The 25,708-nt window shown below is 40.7% G+C and overlaps 2 protein-coding genes and 1 long non-coding RNA gene across 12 annotated transcripts in view; 1 reads left to right on the top strand and 2 right to left on the bottom strand.

Annotated features, from left to right (window-relative positions):
• Positions 1–1,552: 1,552 nt before the first annotated feature.
• LOC110354996 (uncharacterized) lies at positions 1,553–10,204 on the bottom strand. Its single transcript, XR_002407293.2, has 2 exons — positions 9,845–10,204; positions 1,553–2,192 (listed from the first exon to the last, which is right to left on the bottom strand). It is a non-coding gene; the product is annotated as an uncharacterized LOC110354996 (long non-coding RNA).
• Positions 10,205–13,232: 3,028 nt separating this feature from the next.
• SVIP (small VCP interacting protein) lies at positions 13,233–20,292 on the top strand. The gene is made up of 4 exons (XM_065065487.1): positions 13,233–13,486; positions 15,389–15,439; positions 17,932–18,045; positions 18,848–20,292. The coding sequence occupies exons 1-4, from the start codon at positions 13,424–13,426 to the stop codon at positions 18,860–18,862; spliced, it is 243 nt and encodes an 80-aa protein (XP_064921559.1). The 5' UTR covers positions 13,233–13,423; the 3' UTR covers positions 18,863–20,292.
• Positions 20,293–24,121: 3,829 nt separating this feature from the next.
• GAS2 (growth arrest specific 2) overlaps positions 24,122–25,708 on the bottom strand; it is an 89,152-nt gene continuing 87,565 nt past the window's right edge. For all 10 annotated transcript variants that reach the window (XM_005499338.3, XM_065065483.1, XM_065065479.1 and 7 more), the window contains one exon: positions 24,122–25,469. In XM_005499338.3, coding sequence (XP_005499395.1) covers positions 25,251–25,469 — 219 coding nt within the window. In that variant the 3' untranslated portion in view covers positions 24,122–25,250. The remainder of the gene's footprint in view (positions 25,470–25,708) is intronic.

Here is a 25,708-nt window from a genome sequence, read left to right on the forward strand (position 1 = left end):
GCAGAAGGCAACCAAAGAAGATGGAATTCCACAAATATTAAATTTCAGGGTAATTTATCAGCGACTTCCACCCTGTGAACGCACATGTACATAGAGGTATAGTGAATTTTTTTGTACAGCAGAAAGAAAAGCACTGACCTTGGAAGCTTTAACATTGTAAAATATATATATAATGTGTATATATATTATATATATATGTGTAAAATATTATATAACATATATGATATATATATATCATATTATCAACCAGAATTATTCTTCAAAACTGCCGAATTAATGCCTCTGAAAAGTATGTACTTTTACAGTTGAAGTTTTTAAGTGGCTGACAGGGAAAAAAAGGCAGCACAGAATTGATCAGGCAGGTATAAACTTTTAAACTCTGCTACATGAACTAGTTACTTACAGGACCTTAGTTAAAAGATACAAAAGATCATGCTCAAGAACAGATGCTGCAGGATTTCCTTAGAACAGCAGGCAAAGTTTCTCTAATGTGTGACCCACTTTTCTTTCATTAGAAAACTCTGGTGGAGCAAGGGAGTACGAGAACAGAATAAAACCTCGATTAAATAGAATTTCTTCACCCAAAGCAACTAAACGACACCAAGAAAGAGCAAATGGCACAACTAAATGGAAGACTTGGCTACAACTCATGGGCAAAAGCAACTTAAATATAGAAGCTATTGAAAAGGGATGGTTTTTTTGCCCACTCCATGAAATACCAGATTTGCCAGCCCTGAAGTTTACTGGGACTTTGAATTTCCTCATTTTGTGTCAAGTCACTTGGACTGAATGACAAACTCCCTCATTAAAAGGCATCAAGTTTTTTAATCCACACAGTTTTAAGCCAGAAAAGAACATTCTTCAGGTTCAAAACGTGTTTCTGGTGCTTAAATAGACCACAGAAAGCTTGGGGGTGTGGAAAGGAAATCCAACAGGCAGCTATTGCTAATAAATAGGAAACCATATTAATTTACCTTATTGGTTGCTCTAATGATACAAGTATGTGGTCTGCACTACTGTTCAAACATAATAGTAGGTCTGATGACACAAAGTCCTGAGAATAGGTTCTTTTGTAGAATAATAAGTAGAGTTGTGGGACCTTGATCATTACAAACTCCTCTTTTGCCCAAACAGGCAGCTGTTGGTTTTTTGAATTGTTAAGAACAGAGATACAAGCCATTCTTCAAATATCTAGATGTAATTCCTGAGACACCCAGAAGCATCTGTGCTCAAATGATACCGTGATTATTCGCTTACCATTAAATTCCGTCACAGATAATCAGATATCTAATGGTACTATATCATTCCTCTTCTGTTTCTTACCTACCACTTTATGTTTTCACAGCTGAAAGATAATTTCCACTGGTATTTCTCCAAGTCATGTCTTGGCTTTCTGGAGCGTGCTCACCAGCATCCCTCTTGGTTTGCTTTAATTTGGGCTCTCACCAGTGCCCGACAGAAGACGTGTTGCGATTACAGAACTTGTCAAAACATCACACTTGGCAGTTGTGTGTGTGCATGTACATATATACAGAAAGGGAGGGAAGAACGGTTTCCCTTACGAGATTTGTACATTTTAATTTCAAGTACTGAATACAAATAGTATTCTAAATTCAGTTTGGAATATATTTTTAAAAAGCACCAGGTTGAAAATGTTGTGAAAGATCATTTTCAATTTATACAGCGTATCAATAACACAGCCTCATAGGACATTGCGGCATACTTCTCATTAATCTGATTAACAATTGCCACCATCTTGTGAGTACAGTTCATACCTGTGAGATCCATCTCTGGCTCATAAATTCCTTAAATACAGCTATAAGTTACACCTCTCATCCTCACAATCCAGATGCATTTTTTTTCTGCCAATAAATAAATACCAGCTGAAATTAGTCGTTAACAAATTAATACCCAAAAAGTGAGATAAATAGGAAACGCAACAGCAATATTGAAAAAAACCTCAGTAAGACAGTACTACATGTTTTGCCGCAGTCAGTTCAAAAGATGTATAGAATCCATCTATGATGATGTGCTTATTATTGTCCTTTATTTGTTATTTTATCTGTATTTAGCAAATCATTGCAGTCAGCAGAAAGACCTGTAGCATTAACAATTTCCACAGTGCCACATTAGTTCTCAATTGTTCCGGTGGTGACCACTCCATATCCAATACTGCTGCAGTTCAATGGCTCCTGTAATATGATATTAAATTTTGATAACACAGTCATCTATTTCAGTTGCACCTCAGATTCACACTTCATACAACTTCATTTTATACATGGTTTGAAAATATATTGGGAAAAACTGCAAACTTGCAATCATGCAAAACATATATTCATGACTAATTTGCAGCTTGGATTTCACTGATATTCCTTGAGTCTAAAGGGTAAGGAGAAGCCTGCTAGTTCTACAAGGCATGTTTTTCTACAGATGCTATTACCATGACTTGTAGCAGCATATGTATAACCTGTAGTGCTTGGAAAAACTCTTTTTCACAGTCTGAAAAACTGCTCATAAAGCAAGTCTGACTGATAGCTGGGCAGGCCTAACGAGAAATTTCTAATTCACATTTATTTGTAGTCAACTATCAGTTGGAAACGACTCACATTCAGCACTAGGATAAATTAGTATCCCACCAAAAAGTACATATCAATCTATAGTAGCTGGGCATAATTTTTTAAATTCAGTTTTTAAAGTGATAACTTGTTACTTGCATGGAACATAAATCTTGTCTGAACACAAATTCTGCATTCAACTACATAGAATAAACATGCAAAGCGTTGCCATGGAAACACTATACTAACAAGTTACAGATTTGATCTCTGGTTCACAGAAAAGACAGCATTTCTTTTTAATTGCTCCAGCCAGTTAAAAATAGCGAGTGCTGCTTCTGAAGATATAGTCAAGAGTATTAAAGTGGTAACTGCTTCATGCCGGCTCTGTTTCCCACTTACTCTTCTACCTGCACATCTTTTCCTCCACCAGTCAAAGCTCCCTTGTGTTCCCAATGTTGACCAGTACTTCCAGTTCTCAAGGGGGCATCTTAACCCTGCACAAGTCGCATCCCTGACACCAGAAGAGTCTTGGGGCAGCTGTTTGCAATAAGCATCCCAAATACTACCCAGAGTAGCGAAACTTTTTTGCTCGAGCTCCTCAAAGAAAGGCAGCCTGAGGCAAATACCCACATGAAGAATTTCAGTCTGAGCAGCTCAAGTTTGGCAGCATTAGAAAAAGCTGAAACCCAAATCTTCTCATGCTGAGTGTCAGGAAACTTTAACCAAGTGACACAAGTGCTTCTGTCTATAATAAGCACATGTAGAAATGCAGAATTGAGACCATTCTTCTTCACGGTCAATATGTGGACAGAGGATTTTGCAAGATTGCTGACAAAAGCAGTTGGAAAACTGTAAGACAAGAAGCAGCTGAGAGAAAAGAACATGAAAGTTGAAATGCTGGTGAGACATGAAACACATGGGAGTATATGTGTTAAAATGTCACAGGATGAAGGGATAAGGTTACTAAACATGAGTGTGTCGGCTGTGTCTGACAAGGTTTACTCTCGGCTCTGCTCGGCACTCCAGGCAGTGAAATGCTTGTTCTGCTCAGGATCAGCTCTAAAATCTCCTTCCCCACATATCAACAGTGCTCCCACCAGCCTGCTCTGAACCAGCAACCTGGGAGACAAGGCAAATTCTCAGGGAGTTCCTATAGCAATGAAAATAAATCCCTCCATTATCCTCCAAGCAAGCTTTTCTACTTTTGTGCCCATTAAGCATTTGAGTGTATTTCTAAATACAAACATGTACATGGGATTTTGCTATCATTGAAAAGCTCATGGCCTGCTTCTTTGCATTTCAGCTGGGAATTAGTAAGAACACACTTGATTTACCATGATGTATGTCGGAGAAGAGTAAAGGTCTGAGAACATGACATCTTCTTCCCATTGTCATTCTCTTCTAGTATGGGATTGAAATATTGACAGTCTCAGAAACCAATGTGGTCCGAAAACTGCAGCAACCATGTCTGGAAACACCAGTGAATAAAGACAACTCACTGCAACAAGATTTGTTGGTATCATGATATATATACAGGCAAAATTCTGTGAGCTTACCATGTCTTCACTACTTCAAGTTTCACTACAGTTACCAAGACGCAACCTATAATACCTTCACAACAACTTCTGTTCAATTATTCCTAGAGCCTTTATTAAATATCGTCATTCGGACCAGAAACCAGAAGTTTATATAATTTAAGGCTTATATATATTATTTCCTACAAAACACACTATTGCATATGGAATAAGAAAGAAATTACATAGCCCATTTATTGTTAAGCAACCTACCAGAATTATATCTATTTATTCTAACAGTCTGGCAAGAGTTCTTTTTCCACATAACTCTGACAAGTCTAATTATTTGAACTTCCTAGTACTCTGTCATAATGTTCCATAATTTATTTTTATCTTTTAGTTTTCCAATTTCTATTTATCAGGCTACTACATGACATTACACTGTAAATGAAATCCTAAAATCATTACTCATGAATTTATCACTAGACACAGCCCATGTGTCTAGGTAAAGTTTATCTGCTTGAAACAAGGGAGGAACATACATAATTAAGGAAAAGAAATCACTACATTAATGGAATCACACAAAGAAATATCACCATGTTCATGGAATCACACAGACAGGTTGCCATGACCTTATTGATCACGAAACATCAACATTTCAAATATATGCCAGAACATGCACCCATGGGTTCTGGCAACAGAATCATTTACATATCACTAAAATTTTTATCCTTAAGATCTAGTCTGATACTCTACCCAAAAAAATAAAAGAGAAAAAAGGTAGATTTCAGCCAAGTACGCTGTCAGACACTCCAGCACCTGCTGACTGCAAGCATCAATTTTTGATGCTTTGTTTCAGTACAGGTAGAGTGTATTACTTTTTTCTTAAAGTAAAGTCTTAATTTTTAAGTCACATTTACAGTATGAGAGAAAGAGAAATGCATGTCTGTGTCCTTCACCTTTTGGGTTCTGCCTTACCCCACAATAATGATTTAAAATGTGTAAGTGAATCCAAGTGCTCCCCACTGAGCAGGACAAAATTCCAGCAAGAATATGATATTTTCATAGGGTGCATTAAAGCCGCACCAGCCTCTGAGAATACAGACACTATAGCAGAAAACAGACCGTGAAACCCTCTGACAAACCAGTGAGGGTTATTTGACATGCAGAAGCCAGATGTGCAAGAGTTTAATTCCGTTCTGTACCCAAGAAATTAAATCAGTGCCCCAGGCAGGGACAGAGATGTACAAAGGCCAGGCATCATCTGCTCATTCAATTGTGGGAAAACAGTCTGCTTTTTACTTGTTTTAGAACTTATTTTATGCCAAATAACTCAGAGCCTATCTCTGCTAACAGGCTAGAGGGAGAAAGCACGTGCATTGCTGCATGTCTGGTAAATGAGCCCATCGCACAGTGATTTTTCAAACTGTGGAGCGGCACAAAGGCAAGCAGAGTATAAATTGACCTTAAAAAGCAGAGAAATCTTCCTTCTCGGTTTTAATTGCCCTTGTACTCGAGCGTGAGCTATTTCATGATGCAAATTTATCCTTAGAAGTGGCGACTGTAAACAGATGTTCTTTTGGCAGTCCCAATTACTGTCTAACCGAGGTATTCCGGGCTGATAAATGCATCAAATGAATATGCTCAGCAAAGCACCTAAAAATATCCTTTGTTTTACCTAGAAAAGAAACCTGAAGGAGTTACACCAGGATTCAGATTTTATCATTAGATGCTGGACAGTCACTCAAGCAGGATTTCCATGTGCTTTTTACACATTTTATTCAAGGATATGCCACCAAGTTGTAAACTGAATTTTCCCAGAAATTTCAATGCACCTTCTACTTTTTTTTCCCCCACACAGAAGTGTATAGACAGAAGGCTTCTATGAAAGTTTATAGCCAGAAACAAGCAACATCCTAAAATCTGAAGAGCTGTCTTGCTTCTGTAGAGCAGATTGTGACAATCCATTCCCAAAGATGGGAAACTAATATAAAGGGATTCAACACTAATGAAGGAAAACTACCTAGGTTAGCTGAAAGCTTATGAAGTTAAGTCACAGTTTAAAGCTCAGCTTTCATGGCCCTCAATGAAATCTGAACTCTCAGATCAGACAGAGCTTGGATTGCACTCCAACACTCACAGTAATCCCTAAACTAAAATATAAAAAGAAACTTGAGGAAGCTCATGAAGTGAACACTGGATGTCTGCATCTGTAATCTATAATTAAGCACTATACCATATTCACTCACCTCTGGTTAGAAGAAGTTAGAATAATAGTTTTTTTTTTCTTCTAAAAAACCAGCTTTGCTACATTATTTAAAAATATTCTCAAACTTTCAATGATGTTAAGATCTAGCACATTTAATCTGCTATCAAGCATTAGTTGTGTATTTTCATAGAAACGCTCCTTACAGATCCCACGTCCTTCCCTACATTTTGTGTCGAATTACGTGCATCTAAGTAGAGGAAAAAAATTAAAGTTCCTTATTATTTCACTGCTTATATTCTATTACGCACATATATAAATTATCTTTTGTATAAAGCTAGTGATTTAAGAGCTAGCTTTTTAAATAGTCCAAAACTAGACACCACCTAGAAATTTTCATAACGTATGTTTCCAGACAGGTACAAATCTAAAGTTCTTATCAGATTTAACTCTTGAAATACATGTCTATTAAAAAAATACAGAATAGTAGGTCACTAAACTGTGCTTACCCCATGCAACTGTCTCTTTTCTCTTGGCCCACAAACAGTAAGAATGGATGTTTATCTTTTCTTTACCATGGACTCCAAAGGAACTAAGAGGGCACCAAGTTGAGAATGAACTTACATCTCCATATTTCATGATCTGAATAAAAACCAGAGTCATGTGGTTTATTAGTTAATTATGCCAGTACACAGAGTCCTTTGGACAGAAGGTTTTACACATGTAGCCATCCTTGAATCTCCCCAAAAAGGAAGGAGGCAGAACAAAGCAGCTGGGGTCCAATACCAGCACCATTGGCAATCTCAATATCTTCAGTGCACCCAAGGCACAGCACAGCCTGCTTGTTTCTTGCAGCTAAGCACTTATTGTCTGGATTATAGATATTTCATAGAGCACTTGAATGGCCCTGAAGAGGACAGGACAGAGGTGGAAATTCTCCCTTCCAGCCTGACCTGCTGCTCTATAACTGAGAGGGCTCTTAAGCATGTTCCTCTCTATTGCAGGTGGCATTTACAGAGAAAAGAACTCTTCCGCAACCAGAAATTGATTTTCCCCTTTAATTCACTCCTCTGAGATGATGGTGGCACGCAATAAAGCCAGAGGAGAAATAACTGAGGTGGGACTGACTTAGCAAAACTGCTGAGAAGAGCATCAGAGCTGGAGGCTTCGCTAACCAACCCTGACAGACACCGTGCCCATCACCACTTTTCGGGGCTGCGCCTGCTCCCATAGAAAGCAGTGACAGTGCTGGTATTGATCGGCTCCAGTCCTCTCCTAGTGATATTTAAACTGACAGCTAATGACTACAGAGTAACACATCAGAGCGGCAAAGTCTTCTATAAATGTCCACAGGTGCTGCAGTTACTTCTCCAGCGGACAGCCTGGCACTGAGCCGTCCCACACCTTTTCTGGAAAGGGCTACATGTCTTTGTTGCTTTAAAAAACCGCCCATGGTGAAAGCAAGTCCTGCTGATTCCCAAACCACAGTTACAACGCCATCAAAGCCACTCTTGCAGCCACTTGCCTGAAGTTTAAAATTCAAATGAATATTTCTATTAGCTGGAAGAGAGGTATAGCAAGTAACTGAACATTCCCGAGTTAATTCCCATCTATAATTTAATCAGCAATAAGGTTTCCTTTTAAATAATTAAATGAGCACGGTAACTTGCAAAACTCAGAAATAGGTTCTCTCTCTAGGTTTACATGCAATAACAACAACATGACTCCTTCATTACTGCTAAGTTCCCCTGTTCAAAGCTCAACACTAGAATCACTGTGCCCTTTCAGACCTTGTACTCGATAGATTTTTTTTGTAGCAGTGCAATGATATGAAGAGTTTCATAAGACAGAGGTATTGAAATAAACATTTATGGGGCAGACTGAGTACTATGTAAAGACTGTCACCTTGGAAATGAAAATCATCAACCTGTGAGTCTCTTGGCCAGGATTTTTGAAACAATTTCCCCTGTACCTGCATTATTCTGCATACACAAGAGTGCAGGGTAAAACCTGCCTTTTCCCTGCCCTGCAGCCCCTGTCAGTTATTGTGAAAAGCTTTCTGGCACTTCAGAAATGTAGCTGATATAGCATCTGCGTTCCTATTCCAAGCCTCACTGCCTGTAATATCAATACAAAACAATAAATTGGGGGTGCAGTTATACCATTGGGAAACACAGGAAATTTTTGTGTCAATAGTACCACCTGCTGGATTTTGAGAAGAGTTAGAGACCAATCAACACTGATTATGACAGAACTCAATGCCATTCTTACACAAATTCCACCATAAGTAAACTGTTACAAACGAACCATTAACAAATCACCAGATTCTCTAATGAGCTGCCAAAACAACCCAGCAGAAGACCCACTGACATTTTTAATATGTATTTCTTGTTAAAGCAGATACTCAAAACTCCCTACACACAATTCATCAAATTAATAATAAAAAAACCAAAACACTAATTGGTCAGCCTAGCAGCAGCCCCATTTAAAACACAACGTGCTACTATGATTAACATCAGTGTTACGTATGTGTGGGTTTGGTTGGTTGGCTGGCTTTGTTTTGGGGTTTTTTATTTGGTTGGTTTGGGGTTTTTTGGTGGGAGGGTTTTGTTGTCTCTTGCATTTTTTTCTTCCTAAAGTTATGCCACTACGGTATTATTTAGCAGAGTGGGGGAAACGGACCAAAAAAAGAACCCAAACCACTAAAACTAACAACCAAAAAACTCCAATCATCCATTACTACTGAGCTACCAGACATTATTTCTGATCTCACAGCATCAAGAAATACTCAAGCACATAATTGAAGAGCAACCCATAATTGCTAAGAGTACACTTCACTGTCAATTGATCGCTGCTGTGTTGACGAAGATGAGCTTCATCCCTTCTACAGGCAAAGGACAGCAGGATGCTCTGCACTGTTCACACTCAGAGGAAGGAAGTTTCCAGGAGAAAGAAAAGCAGAGCTTGAGTGGGAAATACTAGGAGACTCTCTCCTAAGAAAAACAGTCAACTGTCACTGCATGTTTCAGATAAGCTTCCCAAGGCAACACAGATTAATTCAGCCAAAAACCACAGAGCAGATCTGTTTCACTGGTGCTATCACACACACACACCCTGGAGAATCAGCTGCTCCAGGCCAGAGAGAACTTTATCAGTCCTCACCCGGCTCCCGGAATACAGCAGGGCTTGCTTCTCGCTCATATAGAGCCCAAATTACCCCCAAAAGGTGAATTTGTATCCAATTTTCAAGCTATCACTAGTTATCAATGTATCTTCATGCACATATTCTGTTGATTTCATTTCAAACTACATGGATGCAGAATTTCTTTAAGCTTATCCCAGGAAGCCCCAGTTACTAAACAACCTCAAACTAAGTGACTTTATCGAAAGGTTCTCTCTAAAACTTCAACTGTAAAAGCACAAGCCTTGAAAACCCTCAGTGATAATCTATAAGCCCTCTTCTACAGAACAAAAAGTTACCATATTTCCTACTACTTCTCATTAAACAACTTCTTGACTGCCTTATGAAGGCATTTGCAAAGAACTGAAGTTTTGCTTGAACTACTCACCTTTTCAGTTGTGTTTTACCGCTTCTTACTGCTAGAAAGCTGCACTTTCTCCACGCAGAATTCTGCCCAAATGTACTTCAATCTTCCTCTAAGCCTTTTAGATGCAGAAAAGTGTCTTTTAGCTGCACTCGGGGACCCTCAGCTGATGGATCAAGTGTCACAACCAGCCAAGGACCCCTCAGCTCTAACCTGAAGCTTAACAAACACTAAGCATACATACAACTAAAATTAAAAAAATAAATAAATGCTTTCAATTCAAAGCAGATATTACACTACACTCTGCTGCAGTTCCCAGGCCAACACAACACAGCTCAGCTGCTCTCAGAGCTTTTATGGGCTCCTGCAGACAATCTCAGTCTCGCTATTCAGTGATGGGCGGCAGCTGAGCCTCCTTCTGCTCCCTCTTCGAGGAGCCTGATGGCAGCCAGACTTTTGTTATTCAGTTCAGAAAGCTCAGGACCACGTTGTGACTTGTGTCCTCAGTTCAGCAATGCAGTAATGCTCTCTGATGGCTAATTATAGCTGCAAGAAACAAACACAACTTAAATCAGCACTTGACAATAATGTAGGACATCATGGGGTTGTGGAATAAATTGCAGGACCAGAACGTCGGTGCAAAAAGATACACCATGTTCAAAATCACAGAGGTGGGAAAGAAGCTGGGTAGATGTTGCACTGTTTGTGAAGAATACAAATTACACTCTCCACATCATCCTTGGGGATGGATATACAAACTGGCGCCCAAATTCAGGAAATGTTGTTGAACAGGGTGATGCTGAAGTTAACTATAAATAGCTAGGAGACAAGGTGGAAAAAACATTAAGAAAAAGAAATACTAGAACAGCCAGAAAACAGATTTTTTGAAAACTTGGTATCAGTAAATCAAGAAAACCAATGTAGGCCTGCAAGGACAGAAAATCTTGTATGGCAGCTCCTGGCCATAAGCCACAGCAAACCATTTCAGAGAGGACAAAAGACTGAACATCAAATAAAGCATCAATCCATTTAAAACCAGTAGTTTTCTTATATAGGATATATTAAAATAGGAAGAAAAGTCACATACATCTCAGGATGAACAGAAATTATTAGCAAAAAATATGAATTATGTTTCCCTCCGCTACACATACAAGTCAAAAAGGCCAAAAGCTGCTGGGTGACACAGATGCACATGTCACCTCAGCACAAGGAAAGGCCTGCACAGGTACCTGCCAAACCCACCCAGCCCTGCACTGCTCAGAATCCCTCCTGACCCGTTGATTTGGCTGTTGTTGTGGAAAAAGCAGCACACGGAGGGGCCTTTGGTGCTGACTGGTGAGGTGGCTGCAGGCCAAGGCTGCGTGAGAACACTGACAGAACCAAAGAATGTCCTGAGTTGGAAGGGACCCACAAATGGTCAGGAATCAGTTTAAAACATATCTGTGAAACATGAATTTTAACAAGTGTGAATCCTGAAAAGTCTTAAGCACATATTGGATCAATGCCTTGTGTCCCAAGCGGTTCCACTGCTCAGTAGGTGTGAAACAGAAGTAGACCAAGCTTCCTCTTCTATTTATTAGATCTCTATCCTCAAGTCACCTTCTACAGTAAGAACTGTTTCTTCTAAACGGAAAATAAACAGCTTTGTTTTCAAATTTTGAAACAGGATTTTTAAAAAGGAAAAGAACCCAACTGAAGTGAGTGCAATAATATAATTTTTAGAGTAAATCTAAGCTGACTCAGCAAAATATACGAAAAATTACTGTCTTGCAGCCCATCATATTTGAAATGACTACATGAATTATTCTTTGAGCCAGCCCAGCTTGTGCAGCTTTGCAATGGGGTAATAGGAAAGAAGAAACTCATAGAATGTCCTGAGTTGGAAGGGACGCACAAGGATCATCGAGTCCAACTCCTGTCCCTGCATTGACAACCCACAGTTCACACCATGTGTCTGAGGACATTGTCCAGTCTCTTCTTGAACATTGTCAGGCTTGGGGCCAGGACACCTCCCTGGGGAGCGTGTTCCAGTGTCCAGCACCCTCTGGGTGAAGAACCTTTTCCTAATGCCCAACCTGACCCTCCCCTGGCACATCTTCCTGTCATTCCCTTGGGTTCCATCATCAGTCACCAAAAACACGAAGGCCACACCAGTGCAGAGCAGACCAGGGTTTGACAACAGGCAAATCAGCACCAGCTTTCACCAGTGAAACAGAGAAATAAACTTAACAGCAGAGTCAATTACACTGTTAAGTGGCATTCTTTATTTTATCAGTGCTGAGGATCATCTTCCGTAAGTGCTCCAAAGATTGGATGCTCTTGCATTGCTTATATTCACATAATTATTACATATATATTACAATTTTTGAAAACTTTGACATACATCTATACTAAGAAATATTTTATTATGTTAATTATAACTGTTCAGTTTATTACTTACAATACATCTATTAATTATTAGTTAAATATAAACTAAGCATTCTACTTCTAAACAATGTATCACTTAATCTTCCGTCTCCCTCTTGTCATGCAGAAGGATCTAAAATTGAAAAACATCCCCTCGTTTTGCAGGTGGCCAGAAAGCATTTATCTCATGTCAATTGTTTAATGATGGGTACATCTTTTATAACTTAATCACAGTATACATTAATTTGGCAGCTTCTCTCCACTTCAATCAAAACCTTTGAGACGCCAGCACAATCCTGTCAGAGCTTCAAAGGCGGCGGGTGAGAGCTGGCATGACACCAGTATACCCAGTACCACACAGAATCACAGAGTGTCAGGGATTGGAAGGGACCTGGAAAGCTCATCCAGTGCAATCCCCCCATGGAGCAGGAACACCCAGATGAGGTTACACAGGAAGGTGTCCAGGCAGGTTTGAATGTCTGCAGAGAAGGAGACTCCACAACCTCCCTGGGCAGCCTGGGCCAGGCTCTGGCACCCTCACCCCAAACAAGTTTCTTCTCAAATTTAAGTGGAACCTCTTGTGTTCCAGTTTGCACTCATTGCTCCTTGTCCTATCATTGGTTGTCACCGAGAAGAGCCTGGCTCCATCCTCCTGACACTCACCCTTTACATATTGATAAACATTAATAAGGTCACCCCTCAGTCTCCTCTTCTCCAAGCTCAGGAGCCCCAGCTCCCCGGGAGATGCTCCACTCCATCATCTTTGTTGCCCTGCGCCGGACTCTCCAGCAGTTCCGTCCCGCAGCGCTCAGCGCTCCCGTGCGCTCTCCCCGCCGCCGGGGGGCAGCACCGGGCCGGGGAATCGTTGAAACAACTTCCAGCGGGCTCTGAATCCCCGTATCATGTTTACCGGGGCGAGCTCGACGTTAATTAGACCGTTGTCCCTTTTGTCCGAACAGAATCGAATTCATTTAGTTTAATTCCCGAGGCGGGGGAAGTAGCGCGGGCCCGCCGGAACCGCCCCCCGTACCCCGCCGGCCTCTCCGGCCCGGCCATGCCCGCCCCCGGCAGCCCGGGGCGCCGCGCCCGGCCCCATGACGGGGCGGGCCCTGCCGGAGCGTGGGGCCGCGGGCGGGGCCGGGGCCGCCGCTGCTTCCCCAGCCGCCGTCTTCCAACGGCCGCCGGCCCGCGGCCGCCATGGGGCTGTGCCTGCCCTGCATGGGGGGCGCCGTCAAGGACGTGGTGGAGACGCCCGACCCGGTGAGTGCGGACCCGGGGCGGCTTCGCTCTCTTCCCTTCTTCCGCCCGGTTGTTTGTGAGCGGGCGGTGACGCCCAGCGGCGCCGGGGCGGGGTGGGGGGGAACGGGCCGCCTTCCTTAACGTGGGGCCGAGGCTCCGCGACTGCGCTCGGTGCGAGGCCTCACGGTGCCCGGGGAGCGGCTGCGGGGGAGACTCGGCCCAGGCCCCGGAGGGGGAACTGCGGGGGCTCCCCCCGGCCCGGGGCCTGGCACCGCGTACCCTCCCTGTGTTGTGTCCCAGCCCTTTCCTTGGCACTTGTGTGGAGGGTTTGTGACATAATCGAAGCCAAGGTGCCCCTTATTTTAACCAGAAACGGGGAAACTCTGCTTTTCTCTCCAGTGCACAGTTATGTTCACTTTTACCTCACCTTCACGGGGTGAAATTTACTAATGTTTACAAATATTTAAAGGGTGAGTGTCAGGAGGATGGAGCCAGGCTCTTCTTGGTGACAACCAATGGTAGGACAAGGGGCAGTGGGTTCAAATTGGAACACAAGAGGTTCCACTTAAATTTGAGAAGAAACTTCTTCATGGTGAGGGTGGCAGAGCCTGGCCCAGCCTGCCCAGGGAGGTTGTGGAGTCTCCTACTCTGGAGACATTCCAACCCGCCTGGACACCTTCCTGTGTAACCTCATCTGGGTGTTCCTGCTCCATGGGGGGATTGCACTGGATGAGCTTTCCAGGTCCCTTCCAACCCCTGACATTCTGTGATTCTGTGAAATTTCTCCTGCATAGGTCAGAACCCATCTCTGTGGGTTTGTTGGGCAAGGGAAATATCTGTCACATTATTTTCTTTGCTGCCCTTTGAACACAGAAAAAGGAACTTTGAATATACCTAAAGAATCATGATAAATATTTGACTAGTGTAAATATGCCGTAAGCCTGCAACAAGACAGAAAAGGACAGCAGGGGTGTCATGAACAAATCCTGCCAACAGTTACCGCTGTGATTGAAAAGTATCACAACTGATTTTTAGGGAGTTCCATTATATGTAAGACATATTTAAAAAGATTGTCGCAGAATAGTATTTTTCATGTATTGCTCAGCTCAGCCCTTCTTCAGCCATTTTTCTCCGCAGTAACATTTAGATGTCTCTAAGAATTTCAGTTTACCAGGTTTGTTGGGGACCAAGGTTACTAAGGGCTTGATTACGTCAAGTGAGATTCATGGTTGAAGCATCTTGCTAATTATTTATGAGTACTGGTCTCCAGAAATTACTCTGTTGAAATATATATGTATATATGTGTGTGTATATAAAACCAAACCAAACAAACAAAAAAACACCACCACCCCACACAACAGGTAATGTACATAGTCTTGTAATAATTTTAATCCTTGGCTGTTAACCACAAGCATACACAGTCAATGCTTGATTTGAAAGAGCCAACTGCTAAATATCCATTATTTTCCAAAGAACAAGCAACTACAGCGTGATGTGACACCGTGGTGCCGTGTAACCAAGCACGTATTTCTGCAGGAATAGTAGCGTGGGGACAGAAAGCAAACAGTCAAGTTGCTTGACTTACTTTCCTTTTACTGCAAAAAGGCATTTCGCACCATGTGCCTTCTCATTCCAATCTGAATTTTTTGGAGTGAAGGCGTCATGCAGGCAGCTGAATACAGAGTTCTGGTGGGGTTTGACTGTAGATATGTCGGCAGCTGCTCCTCCAGCACATTAGTCATTAAAACCACTTTGTTCTTGCAGACTGGCAACCGGGGGGGAAGATGATGCTAAATGACTTAAGGTTGGCATTTTGTGGCAGTTTGCTTTGCAGATTTGAGTCATATTTAGAAGTTAAGATTTTCAAAAGAATGTACAGACTGTACTGGGATAGAATTTCACTGTCTTTCACGTTTTATTTAGGAAATAAAAAGAAGACAACTAGCAGAAGCTGCTGAAAAGAGGCAGATGGAGGTAATGTCTGATAAAATGCCATTTATTCAAAATGCATTTTGGTAACTGGTTTGTGGGGAAAATAGCTCAGGCTTCCGGAGGAACACTAGATACCATGGTTGGATTGTGAGAATCGCCATTAAATATTTTAATAATATTATTAATGTTTTACCTTTGTCCTATTTTAATATGTATTTGCAGTAGCGTTTCACTGCTAGGTAAGTGCCCAGAGACCATTACAAGATAACCGAGCTTGTTTGAATGGGAGGAGTTTTGCAGTAGTTAGAAAATAAACTAAGAACTGAATACCAAGTTCAACATTATTTTTTTCCCCGCTATAAAACTTGAATATGAAAGATTGAAAAATATTCCAAACTGGATTTGTCAAACAGCTGTTGTGGTGGCAATTTCTAGTGGTTCTGCACTTGTATTTCTCTTACAAATGCAGGTGGTGGGCACTTGCAAGTTCAGTTTATCAACCTGGCAACAATTGAGCTCATTTCTCAGCTCAAATTCCAGCAAAGAAGAAGTATTAACTTATTCTGTCTTTTTAAGGTTGCTAATCTTTAACTACTTCAGTATCTTTAAATTTAGAAGAGATAGGGTGCAAATATTCTAGCAGAGTGTAGAACTAGGAAGCCTATTTCTTCTGTTCTTTTCAAAAAAAAAAAGGCTTATAACTATACAAAATCTGCAATAAATCAAAAATGTGACTACAGATCACAGCTGAACTATGAGGAAAGAGGAACATGTTGTTTGTATGAGTGTTAGTGACATTATGTATTGAATTAAAAATCGACCGTTATAGACGAGGACCGTATTGATCTGGTTTTAAGGGAGTTTGGTGAATAATTAGAGCAACAGCTGAGTGGTGCTTCAGAGTCCCTCTTTAAAAACTATTTATTTTGTGTCCGACTACATGCTAAAAGCAATCCGTGTGTCATGAAATCTCAAAGGGCTTTTAAGCAAAACTGTAGGAAATACACTTTTGAGAAGTGTATGAAATAGGGACATCCCCCTATAGCTCTTAAGTTGACAAAAAGCTTCCCTGGGAGGAAGGAGGAACGAAACAACTTATAGATGGCTCTGGAGTTGCATGGTAACCATTCAGCTGCTAAAGAAAAACATAACTATCACTCTATGGTACTTTTTGTTTTCTTAAAAGCGAAAGAGCTAAAACATCTACCAGATTTTTCAGGACTATGAGAGTGTTTTAGCCTCTGAATGTTGAGCAACAGAGATGTCTTGCAGGTAGTCTAATTAAATTTCCCCCTTGTGAGGGATAAGGGAGTAGATCACATCTTCTTCCCTGTGTAGTGTTTTCCTGTACGTGCTTCTGAACCGTTCGTTATTCAGCCTGAAATGGTGTGAGATGTTCTTCCTTCTGGGGTGCTGTAGAGAGAGTCTGGGTACCTAACCCGCCTGGAACGCCACTTGTCTAAAAGCGAGAAATCACAGGCTCTGAGCAAGTTAGTATTTGTTGGTCAGATTTGCCATAGTAGCCTGTTGAGAATAGCGCTTGTTACCAAGGCTTTGAATTTCAGGTGAGAGCATTGCTGATTTCCTTTGGTAGGTTTTCACATCTTGTGCATAGCTTATGCTGTAGCATCAGAACCCTAAACTTGCTAAAAATCAGTTTTTAAAACATTTTCTTTCTAGGTTCACAGTGTTAACTGTTTGTAGTTCAGGTGTTCCTACCATCTAGTCCAGGCCCTCATCAGACTCACCATGAGGATGTGCAGCAGGCATTTGACAACGTTTCGCATCTGTGTCCTACTGCTCTCCACACATCCTGAGAAGCTGAAGGGTAGACTGTCACACAGGTTATTTCTCGCAGATCACAATTTAGAAGTTGGATTTCTCACAGCCTGGGCTAGCACTACTATAATAACACAACCTTTTTTCTCCCCCACATGTAGAGTTCCCATCGATTTCTCTAGTAACTACGCAGAGCTTGTGACTTTCTCTGCCCGCTTATTGAGTGGTAGAATAGAAGCTGTCATTCCAATTTCCATCATCTAGATCCTATTCTCTAGGGAGCCTTTTTTGATAAAAGAGATGGAAGAAGTGAACGAATGATGAAACAGCTAAAGTTCTTGTAAGTTCTGTCTGTCCAAATTGTCTCTTCCCAGTTAATTCTGTTAGAAAGGGTGAGAATAGGCCCTGACTATAGAAAAAACCAAACCACAGACTAAAAACTGATGGGACTTTTGGGAAGGGAAGTTCTGGTTTTGCATCTTAGGATGCAAACCAGGTACATGTAATTACACAGGCATTAAATATGTTGACCTGGATATAATAACAATATTAAACCAAACCACCTTCGCATACCAATAGCTCACAGTATGAAGAAGCATCCTGAAACGTCTGGGTTTATGTAATAATAGCATTCCTTGATGTTTCACTCTTTTCATGCAAACCAGAGCTCCCAAAATGCTGTGGCCAAGACTTGCAGTTTGGTTTCTATCCAGAAAAAGAACTAAGTGGTCTTACCCAAATGTGTTTTCTCCCAGGCTTCCTCTCGAGGGATTAAGAACGTTTACTCTGTAGAGCAAAAGAAAAAGAAACAGGAAGAAATAGAAAAAAGAATGGCAGCTTCGGGTTCTGGAGGAGAAGGAGGACTAAGAGTAAGTTCAAAAAAGAAACATGATGCAGCTGTTCTTATATTCACTGAGAAAATCCTGTTTTGTTGTCGTCTACAAGAGCGAATAACTTGAGGAAAAGGCAAGAGGAAGGGAAATGGAATAGTAGTGGAAGTATGTGTCATTATCACACAGTGTTCTCAATGAGATTTCATTTTAGGGCACAAAGGCAGCAAGGATGGCAGAGAGCTTATTTTTCTTTTTTCCCCTCCTCTTCTTCCCCAGTTTCTGCACTTGCAACACATCAGTTTTACAGTAGTCAGCACTGGGCACCTCCCCACCGAGGTGACCTGTACTCAGCGTCCCTTTTCAGTACCAGTTGAGATTGTCTCCTTTCCCTCAGAGTTTATAGAAAATGTTTGATCTAAGTAGGGGAATGGCTTTGGGTTTCACATACCTGTACCTTTTTACAAAAAAACCCATAGCGACAGCATAGAAACTGATGACTTTACTGCTACTACTACCACTTTTCTAATATAAACTTTGTCTCAGAAAGCCAGACAGAGATGTAATGAAGAGTTAAAATCTCTCCAAGGCAATAAATGCATCTGCTTTTTGAAACGCAGGCCTCCTAAGCCTTTGCCTCTTTCCCTTATTGCTATAAATGACTCAGGAGTGGGAGTTTGTGTAAGAAGCTGCTGGTGGGCTACATGTTTCTCACTTTCACTATAATAGGGAGTTTATTGTCTTTAGACAGCCTTGTGATTTTTTTTTATGGGTTTTTCTTTGTTTTATTTCCCTTATCTTCATACAAACCTGTGGTGCATTTTGTTGTTTTTGTCTTTAGTGGCAGGTTGGATAAAGAAATACAACTTACGGAGAGAAGACTGATGTTTACTGCCAATAACTTGCCAGTTTCTGCAGCAGAGCAGCACTTACCCATCATGTGGCTTTTGCTGTTTGCATATGAAGACCCAGCAGTACTTTGCCATCGTGGGAGGACAGATGTGGAAACATCCAATAAGAAACTTAAGAACTAACTCTGAACACTAAGTTTTGGCCAAATTTGTTTGTTTTACGTGCATGTTTTTAGTGCTTGCCTGTCAAAGGTGGGGAGATGGGTTTTCTCACGTGGAAGTGCTCTCCTTACCTGTAGTCAGTCCGTACGAGTATGTTGTCTGGTCAGTTAACGTATGTATGTATGTATGTCTGTGTGTGACTGGCTTAGGCACAGCTCAGGTGCCCACGTGGTGTTTTCAATGCTTATTTCAAGCTCTACAATTCAAATTTTCCCTAAGTCCTTACGTAGAAAGCTGTTCATAAATAGATATATTTGAATATGCGGGTGACAGCATTTCTGTTCAGTTTCCTAATGACTTCTGAGCTGCTTAGGGATTTAGTGCCTTTTTCAGAAAAGAAAGCAGATTCACGGTGGGCCCTTGAAAATGGAGGCATTTTGTCGCTCTAGTTGAAAAAGATAGAAACCTTTATAAACGCTGTATACTTGCATAGCAAGAAAGCTGTTTTGTTACGAGTCTAATAATTGTTCTCATTTTCTGATGTGAATTTCTGATTCTGTAAGTATTTATAATGAACACTGGAAGTTAAATTAAAAATACTGTCATTGTTTTCCTTTATTACCACAAGAGGGCAATGCTGCACTTCTGAGGATTTTGGAAAAATGCAAAAGACTTATTACATCATCTCTTAGATTGTTCATTTCCTAAATTTTCTGTAGTATCTAGGTGGGTTTGTCACAGTGCAGTAATATTTGCCAAATACCCAACGCTCTGTGACTTTTAATCAGTACCAGCAATGTCTGTAATCCCTCTCTCCAATGTGAAGCTGCCTTTGATTATTTCGAGCTACCTAAACTGTGATGTTACAACTGGATTTTCAAACTAGTGGCCTTGAGCTGCTGCCTTGATAGATGAGGGAGATTTGTTGCAGCATGATCAAGACTGAGAATTTAGCCAGAGAGCATTTTGCTTGGCCTCAGTGTGTTACTGGCCCCATTTTTGACCTATTTTAGGCTATAAAGGCTTTTTTTAAACTAAATATTTCTTCTTTTACCTCCCCAGATAGTGTTTCACACTGTCTTAGGAGCACAGACCTGACACAATGAGCTTCCTGGCTTAGCCTGGAATTGAGTTGAGCTAAAAGGCCGTGTCCTTCACTTTCCTTTGGTTGCTGGCAATTGCTCTCTTCAGTGTATTAGTTGGTCATAGTGAATTTTAAGTCTAATGAAAATGCATTGAAATATAATAAAATATACTAACCATTCATTTGAAACGTGAATTTCAATCCAACATCTGACACAGTGGGTGTCTGACAAAGACACTTCTTGGTTGGTCACTTGGGATATTTCAAAGTTAATCCATTCTTCTTTTCACTCTCCATCATGCTGCTCCCCCAAAAACTATATTGGGAGGAAATAACCATCAGCCTCTTTTGGCAGCTTTTCTCAAAGGCGGGAGGAAAGGTCTGAATCACCTCAGACTGGGTAGACCTTGTATTCAAGAGGCAATTCTTGCAATTCAGAATTACCATAGAAGAAAATACTGCTCTCTCTCCATCCTTTAAGTAAAAACCAGATATGCCTGTGCTTCTTAAGAGTCCTTGCTTTGAATGTCAACATTATTCCTACAACTAAGAAACACAAAGGATTTGGGGTACATAGCTCTATATTGCAAAAAGCTAATTGATAAAGAGGTTCCTACACCATACCCATCTAACTGTTTGAATGGCCACTCTGAACTGACTCAGAGAAATTATTTGGGTAAATAAAACCAGCTCATGTTGGTTTAAGCTTCTTGCTAACATTGATTTCAGTTCAGAATAAAAACAAACCCAGCAGTACACAACTGATGGCTACCTAAGTGTAGTTAAATGGTAAGGCTGAGAGGTATGTGGAACAGAGCTGCTCTGTACCTGTAGAAATAGACACCTCCCCTCTTTCTTGCCACTTAGCACCACGCTGAGTAAATATGAAACACAATAGGAATTTTGCCTTTATTTTCCCTAATCCTAGGTGTTTACTTCACCTTAGAGGCAGTTAAAATACACCCATTTGTGTAGATTATCTGGGCAGTGGACGTTTTGTTTACTTCACACCAGTACCATCATTATTCTTCTCTCCACCTTCTGAAAGCATTTTCAGTTTCTTGCAGATCACTCAGAATACTTGCAGCAAAGACAAGTGTTTGTAAGCTGAACTGAAAGCGCAGACTCCTGGTGACTGCGACAGCATCACCTTTGCTGGAGTAACAGAAAATGAAACCACCTGCTACTGTGTGTTATGAAAATACGCAAGATGATGCCAGGGAGAGAGTGTTGAGGGTGGAACCCCTGGGGTTTGGGAGGACACAGAAGCTGCGTCTCCATGGGGGTAGGTCATGCCACTGCAGGCCATTAGGAAACAAGATGACTTCAGTGTGTGGACTTGGCACAGGGACAGACTAAATAGTAGGGACTCAGCTCATCAGGCACAAGCGGTGCCAACAGTTGGACTGGGATGGAAAAACCTCTCCAGCTCCATAAATGTTCGCATGATCCCACGTGTCTGTTCCACCTTGCGTTAGATTCCTAACATACCACAGGCTAAGAAAGTAGGAGACACAAAGCCAAAAAAACCCCACTTCACCGCCTCCCGGTCAGGTACTGCGTATCTGCACTAACAAGGCAGCATAAAACCTAAGCCCCAAAAGAACCAAACCCTTGGAAATGTCTCTAGCAAACGCTTCTGTAACACCGTGGTGCCACAAACAGCTCATTTCCCTGCTCCAGAATGAACGCATGTAATTAATTCAGTATTGCATCTTAAGTTACAAGAAACTTGCTAAACCTTCCCACGCATATACTGACACCTCCCTGTTTCACCCATCCCCACTGACAGCCCTTGAACTAGTTTCCATAGATTTTATAAATTGCCTCTAAAATGCTGTTCGGAAAAAGGTGGTAACACAAAGAAAGGAGCAATTGTCACTGTAACAAAGATAATAAAAAAATCTTAATCGGTTATGTAAATAATCCTGCTTGGAAGAAAATCTCCAGTTAATACACGAACAGGGAGGTGACAGAAGGTACCTCCCGTAATGAGCATTAACAGATGTTACAGTTACATTTCCAAACTAGTTCTTCATTGCTTCCAGCATGGCAATGCTTATTTGACATAATACAATAATAGTAGTTTTTAAAAGTAATCTCACATAATTTAGCCATCTTGAGTTTTAGCACAGTTACTCATTCACAGCCAGCAGGAGTTCCCATGGGGTTTATTCTACAACCCAATGAGGACTTTGAGAAGGCTTCACTGCAGCTCATAACAGCTCAACTCTTTAGAATTTTCAGCCTCCTCAACACTCATATTCAGCTGAGTTACGCAGTGATAGAATAAACAAAAATCACTGCACAGCACTCTTCCTTATAGTCGCCTTCCATGGCTAGTTCAGCATTTCAGCATCTCATCACCTTTTAAAAAGAAACTATTTCCCAGTCTCAGCACAGCCTCCCTCACCTGGGGGGGATGAGAGCTGCAGGTCTCCCCTCTTGGTAACCTGCCATCCAGCTCAGCCACCTAAAAATCATACTCAGTACCATCACATCATACACCGTGGCACAAAAACCTCTAGAATCCTGCTGTTCAGCTCTTTAAAATAAGCCTTAGGCTCCTAACTCATCTGAGCAGTCCAAGTCACAATAAATTCCCCAACTCCTACACTGCTACAGGACATAACACCCTAAGAAAACACCTTCTATATCATTAGTAACACTTACCTTCTAAATAAGAAGTTGCCAGCCCCTTCCCCCAAAGCTCACTAGCCTACCACATTTTTTTAATTTGCTTTATTGATGCTTTAATTTCCTCCTCTGCAATCCACACCCACACCAGGTGCATCAAATGCACTGAGTCCCACCTGCAGCTTTTTACACAGATTAGGTGGTAGTGGCAATGCTGTAAAAGGTCCTTTATAGGTCTCCCTTTCTGCAACTAAGTTCAAGTTTCAAGCCGGGAAATGGTTTAATCTGATTTTTTTTTTTAAGATGCTTGAGCACCCTGAATGAAAAAAATACCATTTTGATAGTTACAGTCCAAGCACATAAAGCAATTCATGTTTAATTTAAAATCTTGGTTTGGATTTAACAGGCTCACTTGTTGAAGTTTAATATTAAAATAAACCTTAAAACACTCTTTTTATAATTATCTGCTCTGAATTTATTAGCGTGTAAATGCCTTCAAATATTTTAAAGAAAAAACATAATAGTAATGCAAACTTTATCTTGGATGAGGGAAATACAAGAATTTACGTTTAAAAGAGTGACTGTTATTTCAAAATAAACATCCGACACTTTCACAAGTTGTTTCTATTTTCTTTTTCCTCTGTTCATTTAAAACCAGATCTCTCCATTCATATATTAAGAAGGTGTTTTGTTTTCAGCTGTGCTGCATTTTTAAGAATAGTGTTGCTTATGGTCTGTTTTATGCTCCCATAAGAGCTACATACGTTACTTCTATTAGAACTGGGTCTTCCTATGGCTTTTCAAGTGCTTTCCTGCTTATGTTTAAACTGCCTAGAAAACATCTCTAAAATAAGAATAAAAGGCTGCCATTTTTCTTTCCCAAAACACGTTTGAATGTGTACCTGAGTATGGTGCAACCAAGCAGTTGTGACGTGTCTGTATTTAGCAGAAGTTTTTAGATGGCGAGGTAAAAGGGTTCCACAGAACTACAACACAATGTGCTGATTTTAATACGGCACAGAACATGAAAGAAGAAGGTCTTGATCCTGCCCGGCCAGCAGATCCTCTGCGGTTAATTTTAAAGACCACAAGAACAGATCAAAAGGATGTGTTTTGAAACTAAACTTCAAAAAATATGGAAAAATACCACTTGGTACTTAAATATTATTTCAAGAATGCTTTTGGTATTTTCTTTTCCTGCAAAGGAGAATTAATTTTCAATACAATCTACTTACTACCTGTAGTAAGTGAATGCTTGTCCCATTCACTGTGTACCGTGTTATTAGGTTAGCAGCAGTATTGGATATTATAGGCATCCAGTCAGTAGTAGCAAAGTGCGGGAACACAGATTACAAATAACAAATAAGACTTCCAAAATGGATGAGTATTTAAAAAAAATTTATTTCATTTTTAATGAAACAACTGAGTTCTGCTCAAATTTATACAGTCAGTGAAATAATCCTATAAAATGATTTTTCTAGGACGTTACAAGGCACATAAATTACCAAATATAAACATAGAAAAGTAGCCAAAATAATGAACTAAGCCCCCATACGCCTTCAGCTATTTTAGAGGTGTGTGAGTGATTTACAAGAACGTGAATCACTCTACTGACAGGGTAATGAATATTTCACGTTTGGCATGACCAACAAAAGTACAAATCGGGAAGGAAAAGCCGGGATTCGGGAACAGCATCGTGTTTTGTGGCTCGGGAGGGACTCACGTCTTCAGAGGACCCTCCTGGGGTCAAAGGGTTGGGCATCTTTTCCTGCTTCCCTTCGTGGTCCAGCGCCCGTACCACGGGGTGTCTATTGTCTGATAGAGGAAGGGGCAACATCCCAATTTCCCCTGGGGCTTCTATTTTGGGCAACTTCTTAAAAAAAGCAGGAAGGATTGACATACAGATCTAGCGCTGAGAATTGTGTTTAGCTTTAAAGAGTAGATGTGCAGGGCGCTTGTTGGGCTTTTTTTGTATTAAAAAGTAATTGCTTTGGGAAGTCATATGGCATGCAAAAAGTCTTTATATTCTACTGGTTAAGAAAATCTTGCAACCCATAAAAATAGTCAATTTTTATTTCGTTTCAAGCGGCATTACCAAATAATTTCCACAAATATTCATTTTCCACCTGCATATATATTTTTCAACTAGCCTAAAAATCAAGATTTTCATACAAATATATTGTATTGTGTATTTTCTTCCATTACCAGGATCCACTCCTTTATGTAACTCTAAGTATACATTCACATATTAAAGAGTAATAATTTGGCTAAAAATATATGTCTATTTCTTATCTGATTGTAGTAATTAGCCTATGGAGGGTAATTTGCTATAAAAGATACAGTACTAGAAATAAATAGTTCTACAATTCGAAGATCTTCAAAATGGGTTGCCATTTCCAGTCTGTCTTAAATTTTCCAAAGTCCTTTTAAAGCAGAAGCTAAATTTACTACACTTGAGAAAATAAATTGGACCTACATACATAGAGTCCCGATCACATGAGAAGCTTATTTCACTTAATCTCCTTCTTGGTTTTGTAATGGGCAGAAACAACCAGGTAATTGTCTGGATTCATGTCCCTGAGGGTTGGAGATTTGCTCTGGATCGGAGAAGTTTTCCCATCCACCCGGGAGATCTGCAGCATTCGGCACGGGTCGTGCTTCAGTAAATAACCCGCAAAAGTCTCCCATCCTCCTCCGACGCGAACCATCACGTGTTTGTTGTGCAGCATCTGAAATGGCATATACAGAAAACAAACAAACAAACAAAAAACCAGCTCTTGAAAGTGAACAATTCACGGGGAAATCACTTTTATTTTTCTGATGGGAAAAGCTGTGCTTGCTTTAATTAAAAGTCACAGGCATGTTAATAGTCTGCTTCATAGGGAAGGGAAGGAGAAAGGGAATGGAAAGGGAAGGAGAAAGGGAAAGGGAAAGGGAAAGGGAAGGGGAAGGGGAAGGGGAAGGGGAA

The sequence above is a fragment of the Columba livia genome, chromosome 5 (genome assembly GCF_036013475.1).
Source record: "Columba livia isolate bColLiv1 breed racing homer chromosome 5, bColLiv1.pat.W.v2, whole genome shotgun sequence".
Taxonomy (NCBI): Eukaryota; Metazoa; Chordata; class Aves; order Columbiformes; family Columbidae; genus Columba; species Columba livia.

What these genes read in the sequence shown, in the direction of transcription:
- SVIP (XM_065065487.1), top strand. Translation starts at nt 13,424, where the DNA reads ATGGGGCTGTGCCTGCCCTGCATGGGGGGCGCCGTCAAGGACGTGGTG. An exon ending in TGGTGGAGACGCCCGACCCG is followed by an intron (nt 13,487 to 15,388) that starts GTGAGTGCGGAC and finishes CGTTTTATTTAG; the next exon opens with GAAATAAAAAGAAGACAACT. An exon ending in CTGAAAAGAGGCAGATGGAG is followed by an intron (nt 15,440 to 17,931) that starts GTAATGTCTGAT and finishes GTTTTCTCCCAG; the next exon opens with GCTTCCTCTCGAGGGATTAA.